General features: G+C 38.8%; 1 protein-coding gene across 7 annotated transcripts in view; it reads left to right on the top strand.

The window, feature by feature from the left end:
• EFHC2 (EF-hand domain containing 2) overlaps nucleotides 1-13,727 on the top strand; it is a 65,336-nt gene extending 51,609 nt beyond the window's left edge. For 6 of the 7 annotated variants that reach the window (XM_075098419.1, XM_075098442.1, XM_075098436.1 and 3 more), the window contains 4 exons: nucleotides 2,161-2,358; nucleotides 2,958-3,050; nucleotides 10,058-10,163; nucleotides 12,788-13,727. In XM_075098419.1, coding sequence (XP_074954520.1) covers nucleotides 2,161-2,358; nucleotides 2,958-3,050; nucleotides 10,058-10,163; nucleotides 12,788-12,883 — 493 coding nt within the window. In that variant the 3' untranslated portion in view covers nucleotides 12,884-13,727. The remainder of the gene's footprint in view (nucleotides 1-2,160; nucleotides 2,359-2,957; nucleotides 3,051-10,057; nucleotides 10,164-12,787) is intronic. The other variant, XM_075098428.1, reaches the window with a different exon arrangement.
• The last annotated feature ends 2,700 nt before the right edge of the window (nucleotides 13,728-16,427 follow it).

The raw sequence follows: 16,427 nt of genomic DNA, 5'->3' as shown, positions 1-16,427 counted from the left end.
GGTCTCACTCATTAGTCCCTAGCAACCACTAGAATATTCCTTAATTCCCAAATGAGACAATAATCTTATCTTGGGTTTTTTTTTCACTGAGTGGCTTGAGAAAATAAGAATTAAAATCCCAACACTGGAAAAATCTGTGCCATGTGTGGAAATCCAGTCTGTGAAAATATTCAAATGGGTGATGTTATCTACATGCTTTCACCTTTGCCAGCCCAAGCATTTAGAGTAGCAGGCTTATCAGGCAGTATTGTCCTCTTCTTTGTGCTTGCAGTAGTATTACGGCAGGCTCCAGGAAAGAGGCTCCAGTTTGACTGGATCCCTGAATGCTGCTACAATATAAATAATAATATTCAGTAAGTGGAAAAATAATACTGATAAGAGAATAGTAATATTAACAGATGGACCAAGTTTTGGTCATTGAATTTGCATAATCTCAAATAAGGTTTGCTACTGTCACAGCTTGTCTCCTCCTTATATTTATATCCTACCACTGCAAATAGATCTTTCTGATTTATTCAATATGAAGAAAGCAGCAGTTGAGTCAACGCAGCCACTACACCGTGTTTAGTGTCCTTTTTTGAATAGCTGTGTAAGTGCAATCATATTCTATGAAGAGATATCTTCATTTGAACAGGACCGCACAAGTCTCTGAGAGGAAACAAGTGAGAAATTATGTTTGTTGATAAAATTTTGCAATTTGGAAGGGTACAAAGTTTCTGCGCTTTCAGTTCACACATGGGTGTTAAGAGACTCATTATCAGATTTGTTCAAGAATTTAACTGTTCTCCAGGCAGAAGTCTGGGGCTTGTGTCAGAACTTTGTGCATCACTAATAGTTTCTTCCATTTGTTTTTGAAGGTCGGTGTAGAATCACAATGATGCAGTACCCTCAAGGGTACTACAAGGTACAGCTCTAATTGCATCAGCAACGATGGTGAAGTTTATTGTCAGTGCAGTTTAACCACAAGTATTATATATAATTAATCTAATTTTGATTGAGGCACATAGGCTTATGTTGATGCTTGCTGTTAAAACAAATCCTGTTGAACATGAGTTCACCAGAGGCAGGCATTTGGGTTCATAGCACCGAAGTATAGTTACACAAAGCCAGGTTTCATAAGAGGCCTTGTAACAGCTGAAGTAACCTACAATTCAGGCCATCTTTTTTCTAGGAGACCAAGAAGCCTCCTAGGTTTCCTTGCATACCTCACTGCTGGTGTTATTCTTCCCTTATGTTGCATCAACATCCAGGACATATGAAGAACCCTGTAATCATTGAAGGCAACAAACCCCCTACTACAAAGACAATGTAGTCTTTAAAATTAGTCCTTCTCCTTCCCTCCACCAGCAGTATAAAGCAGATAATGGAGATTGTTCTGAACTGATGTTACTAGTCCTGGTTCTTAAGATCCAAAGCTTGCGTCCATTTGCTGATACACTACAAGGGCCTTCAGGAGCTTACTCAGAAGTCACTCCAGCTCTATTGCCAGCAACAAATTCTTGATATTAGCAGGAATGACTAGTCATTCAGTGCCAGCACTGGCCCATCAGATGGATCTCAGGAGCATTTCTTCTCCCTTGGGTTGGGCTGATTCTTCTTAGCAGCACAAGCAGTCTTGGGAGAGCACCTCTCAGGCTCTTCTCTGCATGGGATCTGATTCTCCGCTGACAGTGTCCAAGCATAAAGTGGTCTTCATACTGCCTCCTGTCTTCCATTCTTGCCAGGAGGGCTTGTGATTACAAGTTGGGTGTAATTTTCTGCCCTCTCTCTGTGAGCAATTTCTGTTTCCTTTCCCCCAGCTTTCCGCTGAAAGCTACCCAACAGGGCCGGCTTTAACAGTGCTGCTAATATTCCATGCCAGTATGGCATCTCTGGTAAAAGGCTTCAGTCATGATTATTACATATTTTTGTATGTATAGCCAACTACTGAGCAAATGTGGACATCCTGCAAAAGTTTAAGAGTTCAGGTAATTTCCATTATATCTCCTTGAACAGATCGGGATTTCAAATTTAAGTAGATATATTCTTTAAAGATCTAAATACAGCATTTTATAATGAGTGCACTTTAATCCTTCCCCCCCAGCCCCCAAATTTAGTGATTATTAACTGGTTTTAACTCCCTTACTTATAACTAATGTAGACTGTTGTTTTTGTGAACAGAAATTTGATTGTCAGTGTCACTGATGGAGTGTTTTCAGAACATGAAATTATGACTCTTGGGCGCTATTACAGTGTGAGAGATGAGTGTGAAATGGATCTCCGCTTCCTCCTTGCAGTGGCTCAAGAAAAACTAAAGAAGAATAACTTTGAGAATTTTGAACAACTGTCTGCAGTGCTTATATACAACGACCGTGAAAAGTAAGTTTCCTCCATTTATCCTAAACTGTTATTTGGGAAGCTCTGCTTGTAAACCTACCTACTTTCTGCTTGTTGCTGAGCAAATGATACACTGCAGCCAAGCAATATTATTTGTAATGTTAAGCCCCTCTCAGCACTTGACAGTAGACAAGAAAAGGCTAGCCTTTTTGTCTCTTTTTGATTTTGTTTGTGGACTTTTTATTATAGCTGCTGTAATGAACATTCTGTGACATAATCAGATTCCTGTTCACAGGCAAAACGCAGTATTTTAAATCAAAGAGGAAAAATAGTGATTTATGGGGAAAAAAGAAAGGATTTGTAGCTGATTCTTTATACAACTCATTTGCCCTTTTTGTTCCCTGCTGTTATGGATAAAGAATCACAAGAGAATCACTAAGGGCCTCAGTGTGTGGGAGAGAGGCCACCATGTGCACTTCAAGTTTCTCGGCTTTGTAGTAGCAAAAATTCATGCAACCTTGTTGTCTTTACCTCTACCCCAATATTCCTCATGTATTTTCCTGTTCAAAGCAACATTCACTTGAAGTAAATCTGGAAAATACCTAATGTACACTTCTCCCCTTCTCTTTCTGTTTGTGTAGATGTGGAGTGCTGCCTCATGAGATTTGCTGGACTATTTGCAAGTCCTTTAAGTTGCCAGTGGCTGATGGTGATCTGCAAGCTTTACTGACCATGTAAGTTAAGGGCAGGACAGTATGACCTGCATGCATGGGTGCAAATCAATGCTAAATACCTACTGCAGACACAGTTCTTAAGAATCTGTCATTTATATAATACTAATCATTTCACAATGCTATTTTGTCCCTATAAATATGTGGACTTTCCTAGTTCTAGAATATTTATAAATGACTAAGTTGCATCCATCCTAGCAACATCTCTTCATTTTGTCTGGCATGGTAGATCATCTGGGTTTTGCAAGTATTCAATGGAATTAGTCTTACGGGAATCAGCTTCTGATACTTAGCGTTATCAATGAGATTCACTTTTATTGCATTAGTTGTTCCTGTGTATAGTGATGTAAAAACAATAATCTTATGAAAGCACATTATATGGGCGTTTTAAGAAACATACCCAGATGAATACAATGAAACGTTCTTCAATGAAGTAGACAGCATCACCAGTAAATAAAAGTGATGCTACTATTAATCTCACCTGAAACATATTTCATTGTAATTTTTAAAAGGGAAAAAGGAGTATTGGCATGGTTTTGGTATTCTTCCATAGCACATCTAATTGTTTTGAGACAAATTGCTTGGCTAGCTGTATTAATGGGAATAAAAGTGAAAAGAACTAGTATTCAGTGCACTAGTATTAAAAGCTAGAGTTCAGAGTAACCTGTGGTGTTTTGAACACTCATGTCATGTTGAGTCTGGTTTTCATGACCAGATTTTCTGGTAATAGGTTTAAATACATGCTCATTGGTTTCTTCTTTCCCTTGTGGGAAATCCTGAAATGTTTTGTCTGTGCCTTTGTACTGTGTTAAAAGCAGGAGGAGGTCTTTTCTTCTGTCATGTTTAGATGCTTTCAGGTAGATAGGCTTCTTGATTTCAGGAGGAATTGCAAACTAAGCATCTGGATTTATCAAATAATGAAGAGGCTTTTGTCAGGCAGAAATGTGGAATACATTTTAATAAAGCATCTTTGTACTGCAAGCAAGGCTTCCTACTTAAATCAGTATCAACGAGACTGCTTTAAGAGCCTAAGGGACTATTTTTCATAAAGCCCCTGTTTCCAGCCCAAAAGCTTTCAGAACAGTTCCCCACAGTAGCCAGATAGACAGCTTTGGCAATTTGCCGTTCATCACTTCTGGCAGGTTACAAGCATTAGTCATCAGAAACATGTCTGAATTTTAGCATTAATCTAAACTAATTTTTTAGGACTCCCACTAAGCTGCCGAACACAAAAAGTGTTGGAGGACAATTGACATCCTGTACTAGGCAAGGGGTTCTCGTAGTTTCCACTTCATAAAGCCTGAAATTGAATAGATGCACAGACAAGGGACTGGAGAATTTCCTTTATGCACTAATTCAGTGCTGATGAAAAACAGACAAGCCTGACACATCATAGGCTCCAGAGACGTGTTTATTGTTTGTGAATTTGTACCACAGAAAGCTTTTGTGAGATGAACCTCTTTTCTCCTAAAGAGTCTCAGTGTAGGCAGTTAAAAAGAAAAAGCCCAGTACACTATAATAAAAATTAGAGATAAGCTTTGAAGACAAGGAGGAGACTAAGGTTTGGATTTCACGCAGCTTTAGGCAGGTACTCATGACAGCTGAATTAGGATTCAGCTGCTGTAGGTTCTTTCTGTAGGCGATGGAGAAGGAAAGAGTTACCTCCTCAGCCTGTGTAAAAGCTGGATTTCTAAATTACTATCCGTTTTCCTTTGATTCTAAAGGGGTTGTAGCCAGCCTGTATTGCAGATTTCTGTATGAGAAAGGTAAATGGTGTGAAGCTGGGCCTCAGAAGTCAGTGTGAGAAGTACTTCATATGATGGAGTGCTATGTGTAATGCCAGTTCTACGTTACAGTATCAGCTGCTTCGAAAAATGGCAGTTTCTGTGGTGAGTCACTGCACTGCAGATAAGAAGGAAGATTGTCACATTCTTAATAATGCATGCAGCTGGCACTGCTTGAGAAGTTTATTGTTTCATGAGGGTGCAGAGTCAGGGAAAGATTTTTTTGAAGTCTAATAGGAGCTAGTAAACTGGAAATCAAAGAGTAGAGTTGGCTGAATGAGATTTAGACTTTTCCTTTCCTTCTCCTTTCTGTAGTTTTCTCTGAGACTGAAGAATCATGAAACAGGCAGGTTTATTGTTAATGAAGAAGTCTCACTCCTGGGGAGTATGCAATTCAGTGTGGGCGACATTTGTCAACAATATTCTTTCCCTGGGTTTTTTTTTTTTGATGACGAAGCATGTAATTTTGTGTCCATTGATGTTTCTGAAGCAAGTGGTTGTGGTGTTCCTACTCTGTAACTGGGTTTATGAAGGAAGAAAGTGGAATGATAAAAGTTGTTGGATTGATTCCCACAAAATTAGTGTATATTACTAATGCACTAGTTGGACCCTATTCTGCTATAAAATGAAGCTAGACAATGTGATCAGATAATACTTGAAGACTGAAGCTGTATGTTTATTCAGCTTTGCTATCTGAGATTAGGTGGCAAAGACTTTCTGTAGGACTTAATGGTTCTGTTTTTCCATTTTGAAAGGCAATACTCTTAAAGTATTTATTAATTACATTGTAAATTATACTGCAATGATCTGTCACTTATTAAAAGCATGAGATGGGACTAGAAGTTACTGTCTAATTTTGTGGTCACCTCCAGATGACCCGAGACTTTGTTTACTGTACCCAAAGACCATTCAGTTTCCACAGAGTTCAGGGAGAATTAGCACAAAGACTGTGCGGTTTCATAAGACCCTTTCAAATTCTCTGTCTAGAGTAAATTTATATTTTTAATTGTGGGATGGTAGAATAGTAGGATTTAAGTACCCAACAATGTGTCCATTTTTCCAGTTTACCTGAGCTGGCTTATTAAAAAGTATTTCCTTTCTCCATCAGCATTTTCTCACTTAGTTTTTTTAATCACAGGGCAATACAGACTTCTAATCACAATGTATTAAGCAGTGCAGATGGTACACAATTGTTTCTGCCAGAAAACTGCAGTAGTCATTATAAGCATTTCTTTAATTTCATGCAGGCATAATGAACAATTATAGTTTGTTTAATAAATAAATGTTGCTAAAGTGCTTAAGTAATGAATTTAGGGTATTTTTTTCTGTTATTTTTATTTACTGCAATGCTAAATATATGCTAACAAGGGCTTAAAAAGATGCAGTCCTTCCCCAGAGGGTGTATAAGCAGCTGGCAGATAAGGAAAGAAAAAATGGAGGGAAGAAAGAATGGATGACAAGTTTACAAGTATTACACATTGATTGTTCTGCATTAGTTCAGTTGTTAAGCGTATGCCTGTAATTTTTTTTAAATATATATTTTAATTTCTGTTAAAAGCAGCTGTGTAGTTCTTCACCTCTCTACAGTACCAGGGTGAGGCTGATGGACTTTGGAGGGGGGCTTGTTGTTTTGAAGAAGTTAATCCCTAGTGTCTCAGGTAGCAGTGCCTGATAAAAATGGGCCTCCTACATGCTCACCCCAGTTCTTAAGTCACTAGTAGGCCAGGCCAGGCCAGGCCAGCCTGCCTGCTCAGCTTTCCCCTGTTTTGTGGCTGGGTAATAATTTTTTACCTAATTGCCTACCTGTAATGTTTTTTTAGGGTTGACCTGTTTCTTTCAGGAGGCAAATGCTCTTTTCCTGCTACAGCAAGTGTCCTTGTAGCAGGAGCAAGGTTGGAAATGCTCACAAGGTCTTTCTCCTGCACTGTCTTCTGCTCATTACCTTTGATGCCTGACACTCCTTACACCTTTTGTGATGAAAAGACTCTCAAACATTAATATTTGGCTTTTTTAAAAGGCACTATTTCTGTTATTCAGTATGCTGAGGAACTGGTGGTTCAATTTATAGTTGTTCAAGGTGCGAAAAACTGTATACACAAGATGGTAGTCATTACTTAAGTCATACCGATCAGCTGCATAGACTTGTCCATGCTTGCTGTTTTAAATCTTTTCGTATGAACAGTTTATGACAATTTAGGTATATACCTCTGTTACACAAAGACTATCAAACAGGCTGAAGAATCCAGACATTTCTCTAAAGTTAAAGCAGCATGAGGCTTCCTCTCTATTATTATCAGATTAACTTCTTAAAAAATGTTACTCAAAACATAGTACATTAACCTTTCACATAAGTGTTGGAGTTACAGATTTCTTGATGGGAAAGAAAAAATATTTCTAAGTAGCGTTTACTCAGCAAAGCATCCTCAGGAATGGTCACAATGTGGTTTAACCAGATTTCACATACGTGTAGTATTTCATTATGTATATATTTTTAGAAGCAGAAATGGGTGATTATTTCTGTACTGTCAAAGGAAAAAAAAAAGCTCTTCAAACTATGATAGGGATGGGAGAGTGACTTTCATAGTCTAAAATCACATGCATTGGTGAAGTCATAGGGCAAAACTAAAGAGAAGCGTGTTTTCAAGAGATCTTTGTTGCATCTTCTTGATAAGACAAATCTAATTTCCTTTCCTGAAGAGCACTGTCAGTTTCAGTCATATTAACTCCAGCCACTGAAATGTATGACATCTCTGTCCTAATAATGCACAAACTGATAACATCTCCTCAGTCCATCTGGATACTCTGTGCCAAATTGCAAGTGTGTGCTTTTACTACATTGATACTGTAAGTCACAGCAGAAAAGAGATCTAAAGAGTAGATTTGTTTCTTTCTTTCTAGATTATTCTAGAGTAAAATTTAAGCTGCTTTCTATAGCGTTTTAAATATGGAATTTAGGAATCCTGTTTTCTCTGCCCACATTAAAATCTTCGGTTATGGTTAACTTCATGCCCATGTTGTCATCTCGGTTTGCTAGTGCTGTCACATCAAAGGACTTTTCTCCTTGTTAATGCTTGTCAAAAGCAGAAGCAATGCTTTCCTTGACTTCACTGCCTCAACACAGAGTTTAAGTAGTTACACACCTTCGCTTGTTCTTTATTTAAAAATCCTGCTTGTACAGCTCCGCATCTTGGCAGCAGACTTAATCTTTTGGTTTTTCACAATGAGCAGAAGATAAATACATAGTCATAGAATCATAGAATCATTAAGGCTGGAAGAGACCTCTAGGATCATCAAGTCCAACTGCCAACTCAATGCTAGAAAAAAAAATTGTTATGATAGTTCTGAAATTCAAAATCTGTGTGCAATAGGTTTTTTTACAAGAGGTGTAAGCTTTTTTATTGTCTTGGTACTTCTAAGGCAAAACTCCTTTCTCTTCCCAATTGCCACCTGCAAAAAACATGAAACAAGCAAGAATACCCTAGAAGTGGGAATGCTAATTTTATTGTATATTGGATATATTCCCCAAAAGTAAAGCTTTGTGAAAATGTTAACTTGCATGTGAGCTATTATAAAGAAGCAAGCTGTCATAGGAGAGTTTCTCATGGCAATGTTTCAGGCTCCTCTTTAATACTAGTAACAGTAGCATTCTTCTCTGACTTTGCTTTCATCTTCAGCATAACTCAATGTACTTAACATTCCAGTTTATCGCTAGCATCTCTGTTTATGGCTCTCAGTGTATTTTATTATTATCTCTTTTGCTGACTATTAAGTGAAAGGTGTGGGGGGAGAAGAAGAGGATGAATTGCACTTTATTACAGTTTGGTTTTGTCACTAGCTTTATTTCTTCTCTTCTCTGGTATTGTTTTCCAAGTTTGTGCTGTAAATTCTCCTTTAAAGTACCTTCATGATTCATTTTTACCAGAACCCTCTGCAGTGGTTGAAGGGTTTTGAGACCCATGCTTTGTGCAGTGCTATTTCTATAAGAACAAGGTAAAATGATTTTCTAAAAGACTTGTTTCCTGGAGATGATCTCGCTTCTGTGCAATCTTGTCTCACCAGATTACAGGGCAGAATAGTTTAACCTGATGTTTCTGACCAAAGAGTAAGTATTGAGTCTTGCTAGTTGTTTATATCTCCCTCTGTGGACCCCAATGAAGCACAGACACTTCCAGGGTGTCCTTATATGCCTAAACCACATCCCTTGTATATGTAGATAGTGTTAGGTGAGACAGATGTCATTCACAAAAGCTGCTAGTACTGTATTTGTGAGCAGAGCAGTTCAGCTGTTCATTTCAACAAAGATTTGCATGGTAGCTTCAGCTTGCTAATACCTTTCAAGCGTTTGACTAGTCCCACTGAAATAACAGTGGTTCCCAAGTGCCGTAATCACCTAAGTGTTTTGCTGAATTGAGGACTTTTTTTCTGAAGCTGCTTCATCCAAATCAATGGCAGAAGATGACGTGGCTTACAAATCTGCTCCCATGGGGTTTATTAGTGCAGGGTAATGATTTCAGAAATTTGAGAGAGGGAGATAGCATGTTCCGCATGTACCTGTAGACCTTAGCTGGCAGCATATGTATCTTCATGCATTTAGGGGACCCTCATAACTGACACAAATACATATTTATTCCATAGAAATAAAGAACAATGCCGTAAAACAACTACCAAATGACAAGGCTTGTGATTTTCAGATCTGGCTGTTATTTGATTAGGTTAGAGAGCTGTATGTTGGTCAACTCTAAACTGATCCCAAGGTGTATGCAAACAGCTTATTTTCAGGAAGTTATTTTAGAAGCTATATAAAGCAGGTCAGCTGTGTTATAACACAGCTCTCTCACATGATTCTACTTGTTTCTTTTCTACACAAAGGAATCAGACACTGATCATCCCACATCTATGTTTGTCACGAGTTGTGAGATCCCAGTGTTGGAAAAGGTTAGGCGATGCTTCAAAAGTAAAATGAAATTAGTCGAAATGTATTAAACCTTAAAGAAGTTGAATTCTACTATGAGAGACAGTAATAAGGTGTAAGAATGTGGAATAGAATGTTTGATATAGAGTCCTGAGAGTTAGGTAGTGTTTTTCTGTACTCCTGACAGTGTTTGGTAATAAAGGAGTGAAAAATTATTATCCAAAAGGTAATGTATTTGTGTGCTGTAGATAACATGATAAACTTTGTTAAAAATTTCCTTTAACCTTGAGTCATCTTATGGATATTCTGCTTAGGTTTGAAGATGACCATAAGCAAGTGGAATATAAAAAGTTTGTAGATGGGCTGAACTGGAGAGAGAATCAAATCCCTGCCTTCCAGACAATAAAGGTTCCTCTCAAGGTAAAACCAGCGTATCTGAGCAAAGGAACAGTACAGTACATAGATATAACTTGTCCAACTTTAACATGGGTGCTCTATCCAATGGAGACCACAATAGTTTTCATATTTGTGTATTTGTACCTTTATTCTTCAAGTAATTAATTTTTTCTTGGAGGTTTAGAATGAAGCAGAGAAGCCCTTTAACACACCCATGTCTACTAAGTGTTACATCTCTGTGACATTTTTCTAGAAGAGGAAAAAAAAAAGAGAAGGGGAAACAGGTGTATTTGTCCATGAACAATGGGCGTGAATACTGCTTCACCCACAAATATCATTGGCACATGTCAAACGATCTTTTTGCTTGCTGAGGTAGTCAGGAAATACTTTAAACTCCACTGACACTGCAGAAAATAGCTATGTATTTTTTATAACTCTATAGAAACTTGTACATAATACACCACATCACTGGTAGGCGTACAGCAGGAGCAGTACCGATAGATCAACTTTGTATATCTCCACCAGCCTGCCACTTAGGATAAATAAAAATGCAGTATCAAAAAACTGCAGAGATTGAACTTGCCATCTTGTGACGAATGGAACATTTTAAAATAGATGGTGCATAAGGCAATTATGCTGATTTTTAAAAACTTCGGAACAGATAAATCTGAAGCCCTACTGCCAACGCACAGTTTCGCTGTTCTGGCCAAGCCAACATGTTGCTATGCTTGTACAGAATGTGTTTGATTGTATTTTGACCGTTTAGAAACATAGCATTCCTTTAAATTCAAGTTCAACTGTGACATAGTTTAAACCAATGTTCCTCAAGTGCTGTGCTATTAACCTGACTCCTCTCTCTTACTTGGCTTACCAGCTCTTTCTTCTGTAGCATCTCAAACTGTCAGTGATGTCTAACAAGGGCCCAATGCTGATGCTTTGCTCTGCTTTCCATGGTGGTTTATTTTTCACTTTGTCATTGAGAAGAATTTTTCCATCTTCTACAGATAAAATCAAAGCCCTGCAATGTGTTTTATACAACAGTCCTGTGGTTCAAAGTATGCAGTAGGTTTTGTTCAGTGGGTTACTCTTTGTTTTTACAGAAGAATTCTGTGCTTAAGTTATAACTCAATATTTAAACAGTGACTGCTCTCAGGAGATTGTGTCAGGATAAGGGGCCTTGTAAGCCTCAGTACCACAGAAACAAAAAGAAGGTCAGAGCCTGTGCCTGGAGGATTTTTGCCTTGAAGGTGGTGCTAAGCTCTGACCAAAAAGCAAGGGTGAAAGAAGCACAGATACACTTGCTGTTGAACATATTTGACTGTTTTTTCCCCTCACAGAATGACTTACCTAGCCATTGAGCATGACCTGATTTCTGGCAGGTGAGGGGAGGAGATAGCTCCTGCGGGGTCAAGGTGGGGTGCAAGTGGTGGTGGAACCAAGAGGTAGCCTTCACAAGTTGAAGGTGGAGCACTGAAACAGGCTCCTCAGGGAGGCAGTCATGTTGCCAAGTCTGACAGTATTCAAAAGCACTTGGACAACACCCTCAGACTCATATGTGAATTTGGGGTTGTCCTGTGCAGGGACAGGAGCAGGACTCGATGATCCTTGTGGGTCCCTTCCAGCTCAGGGCATTCTATGATTCTATGAGGTGTGGAGGAAGAAGTGCGTGTGAAACGAGCAGGAGGTTAAAGTGGACATTTGTGGTGAAATGTATGTGCTGATCAGCATAAGAGATGAGGTTTGTTTGGGTATGAAGAAGATGTTCTCTTTGCTTTTGGACAGCCAGTGGATGGGCTTTCCAGGAGTGGCTGATGCCAAGGGTCCCAGTTAAGAATGGTACATGGAATTATGGGAGGAAGGGTTCAACTGAAGTCAAAAAGGAAGAAAGAGCATCAATAGAAATTATAATCAGTCATCATTATGCTGAGAATATCAGTTCCCCATCAGCTCCAAGGCCTTGCTGTAACAGTCATACGAATATATAGCACTGTTTTTAATGAACTGCGCCTAAATTGGTGCCAGTATAGCTTACTGAGTTTTATTAAGTTTATTATTTGGTTAGTTAGCTGCAATACCTAGGCTATCTTTGGTACAGTACAAGAATATTTTAATGAAGAGATCAATATGAAATGGAAAAAATCAGAGAAAGTAAGGAATTTAAATCTTGTTAGCTTTAGAATCCAATTGTCATTCTGTTCATGACTTACCATCACCTAACAGCAAGCTCTTGGGGCTACAGTACCTCTATTTGACAGATGGATTTTAGCAACAGAGTTGTGCTTGTTTAGCTGATTTTTTTCTTCTTTCTGTCTGTCTCGTTATTTTGTATGATTTTTGGTGTTGAGATGTAGATGACTTGCCAGACTTTGTAGTATAAGTGTCTTAAGGAAGACAATATAGCATTATTTAATTTGAAAATATCTGCAATGGGCTAATGATAGAAAATATTTTTAATAAAATACTCTGCAAGATTGATAAAAAATGTGCATGTAGTGATCTTGTAAGAGAATGTGCTATATAAAGTTCCACTTTTTCACAGCTTTGTATGTGGAAATGAAGCAGCTCATTCAATCTTATGTTGATGAGCTTTTAATTATTATTGTTTTCAATATTAGATTCTAAGCTCTTCTCTGGGTTACTAATTTCAGAATGAAGATGACTGGAGCAGAGAACCACCATCCCTTCCTGTGAAAGGGATCAAATATTTACCTCTTCTGGATGATCTATTTGGCAAGGAAGAATAATCTCGTCTGTGCAAGGCACTGCTTTTGGATTCAGCCCCAAAGCTTACTTAGATAGTGAAAACATTCCTTGTAAAACAACAAAAAAAATCAGATATAGGTTTTGTTGCATTTCATTTCTTATAACATAATGTATACTTTGTGTGTTTTTGTAACTCCTTTGAAATCAACAGTACTCTTTCATACTTATACAGGCATAATTAAAACTGTATCCTCTAATCTTTCTGTCTGGTTATATGGAGGATTTACAAGTACTGACAAATCTTTGAATCAAACAGGACAAAATCGACTGACCCTGCTTTGTTCTTCAAACAAAAGAGGTTGTTGGATGATCTCTTAAAATATGAGGTAGGACTATATTATCATGATAAGGTAATTACGTTCAAATTTCCTCTCATGGTCTTTAGCTTGTATCTGTGTTTTTGCTATATTGCTGTCGTGATGCTTAAGTATTGTTTGTGTCAAAGTTTGTTATTTTATGGAGGAAATACTAGCAAGGTTTTCGCACAGTATAAAGTTCCTCTGGTGTCAGAGATAATTATAGCCTTCCAGTGTCAAAGTAAATACTTTGTAGGCATGGCACGGAAGCTATCAGTTCTTGCTTTTTGTTTAAATGTGGCTCAGATTAGTAGCCACCCAAGTTTACTTGGGTGACACATGTATGAAGAGAAGGTGTTTCAGTACAATTTTAGCGTGCAGCTTTCTTGCAGTAGCACTGTACTTGCCCTTTGAAAATTAATTGATGCCTTTCTCTTTGCTCAAAATTGCCATGACTAAATGCAGTTCCTGTTAATATTTGTATATCTTTTTAAGCTTATGCCAGATCAAAGCCATGATTAGATCTGAATTTACTGCATGCTTTTGTGAGAGATGTAATTACCCCAGTTAAAAGACTGGAAGAGCTGAGGTGAAGGGGGGAGCTGACTAATCCACAGCGATTCCACAGGGGAAGGGGAAGAGGTGTGATCCAGCACACCTCTGCGGGTGGCTGGGAAGCTCACACATTCAGTAGACTGAGAACCCTGTGCTTTCTGTAATCTGAAATTACAATTCAGAGAGGAAGTGTTTGATTTAGAAGGATGAGAACTCAGAGTATCTAAATCCCCAAACTGAGGGAAAGGCAATAGTTCAATGAATAATTTAATTCAGTAAATCTGTATCTTCTTGGTGACTTGGAGATCACTTTTAGAATTAGGATTCCATTAATAGAAATACCTTGCTGCACTTTTGCATGATAGTGTGAATGAAATTTTTAATTGTGTGGCTTCTCTCTAGTCCCCCCCCAGCTCCTGAGAAGAAATAATTTTCCCTCCATATGGCAAAATATGAAGCTTTCGGCAGCTTTTTACCTTTTTTTGTAACCAAAAAAGGACTTGAGACAAGGCATAATTATGTGTGTTTCTGCTACTTAGAAAGATGTTTGCAATAAAATGGGTAAATGATGGTCAGTGTCCACAGGGTCAAAAAGAAAACTGTGAAAACTTGTTAAAGTGCTCCAAGTTGTAGACAAGAGCATGCATTGCTTTTTGATCCAAAAGAGGAAGGTGGTTTCTTACATGACAAGAAAAATGTCTGACCACGGGGATAGTGTCAGGAGTCAAACAATAATAATTTGCATTTGAAGCCAGTTTGATGAAAGCTGGAGATTTTTAAAACATGCCACCAAGACTGAGCTTGACACTTTAAGTGGATGCAGTTGCCCGTGCAAATGTTTAATGTTCCTCAGGCTTCAGAAGAATATATTTCAGTTGTGGAAATCTTGTACAGCTGAGGCTTTCCAAGAAAGATTGGCTCTGAACATGTAGAATTTCCCAAGTAGCCTTTAGAGGTGGGAAATTCACTTTAGTTTGTTTCCCTTTATGTGTATAGGACAAAGAGGAGCCTTTTTCAGGAAAAAAAAATTACAAGAAATATAATTTCATGTAATTCCAAGTGGAACCTGGTGTATAGGTCTAGTCAGTCATGGTCTGGTCTGGTCATGGTCAGTAAAGGTGACTGCAAACTGGAACCAGTGGAGAGAAGTACTAGAAAGGTGACCAAGAGAATGGAGATAAGAAAGGGAACTACAGGAGCTTGTCTTATTTACTGAAATAAAATGAAGTCTCGGCGAGAATCTTCTCTCTGTAACTACATTATGGCCAGGTGATGAGAATGATCTATTTCAGTTAAGAACATTGATCGTCTAAGAACAAATGGGTATAATTTGCCACAAATAAATTTAAACTGGACAGCAAAAGATGGTTCCTCATTTCTAAAACAACAAGAGCCTCAAACAGTCTTCCGAGACTCAGTTAGTTTTAAGGTTGAGGTGGGTCATCTGATGACAGTAATTTTAGGATGTTTATTAATACCCTTCAGAATGATTCCCACTTCTCTTTCTCCTCTTTTCCCATGCATCTTGCATAACCCTAACAAGCACAAAAGGATCTCCTAGGAGCAGGGCAGACAGGGCCTGAAAAATATTTTCAGTGCTTGTCACTGTGCTCACAATGTGTCGTATGCTGTGGTCTGATGTGTTATAAACACTTTTCACCAGGTTTCCTTTTTTACAAGGAGCAGTGCTTCCAGAAGGGAAAGCCCTAGCCAATGAACAGTCCAATAATACTCTTTGTATAATGTGACTTACAGCATATGCTGCCCAGAATATTTCAACCTCTCTTCTAATCCTGCCACCAGCTTCTTCTCTCTTTTCACATGGCTGATGAGGGGCCTGAATGAAGACAATACCACAAGATTATGTTTCAAGATGGCAGGAGGCCACAGCTTTAAAGCATGCATCGCATAAAGGGGAAGGCAGCCCTCACAGTTGCCATTAATCTCAGCTCTCGATCTCTGTAGGGGAGCCAAAGATATCTTCTTTCCACAAGTATCTGTGCCGTCCACGGCAGGAGCAAAGAGATTCACATTACAGTACCGGCTCCCCATCTCACTGCTGGGGTCTGCTGTGTGTTCAGTGTTAATTTTTATTTCCTCAACTTGGCATTTGAGAATAAGAGGCTTCAGGTTCTCTGGAATAACTGCTGCTGCAAGCAAATGGCAGGCTGCAAACAGCAAAGAGGACCAGTCTTCATGTACAGGCGGTGCACTGGTTAGCTCATGGCCTCACATCAGCTTCTGCTCCTATCCAGTTCAGAGTGCCTGCTCTGGTTGCCGGCAGATGGGCCCCCTCAGGCATGGTAGCTACAAGCAGCCACAGACGATCTGTGGACAAAAATGAAGTTCCTCAGCAGGCAATATTTTCTTGTGTCCTGCCCATCATACAGGCATCTATTGTATTTTTCTAGACAGAGCCAACATCAGACAGATGTTCATCTACATAAATGAGAAGATGCTGAAGTCCTCCTTCTGCATTTGTCCCTCATGCTGATGTGAGTTGATCCTACTTCATGGCAGGAAAGCTCTTCACAGAAGAGGTTTGAGGCTCAGTTGACTCCCATCTCTGCTCTCTCATCTTGTCCTTTTAGCCCAGGAGACACTTCTGCCTCCCAAAGGAGAACTTTCCATGGGAAAACTGCAGGGATCCTAATTCCACTATAACCAAAATATT

This window comes from Phalacrocorax aristotelis, chromosome 1 (assembly GCF_949628215.1).
Source record: "Phalacrocorax aristotelis chromosome 1, bGulAri2.1, whole genome shotgun sequence".
Lineage (NCBI taxonomy): Eukaryota > Metazoa > Chordata > Aves > Suliformes > Phalacrocoracidae > Phalacrocorax > Phalacrocorax aristotelis.
This window is presented reverse-complemented; position numbering and strand designations above follow the sequence as displayed.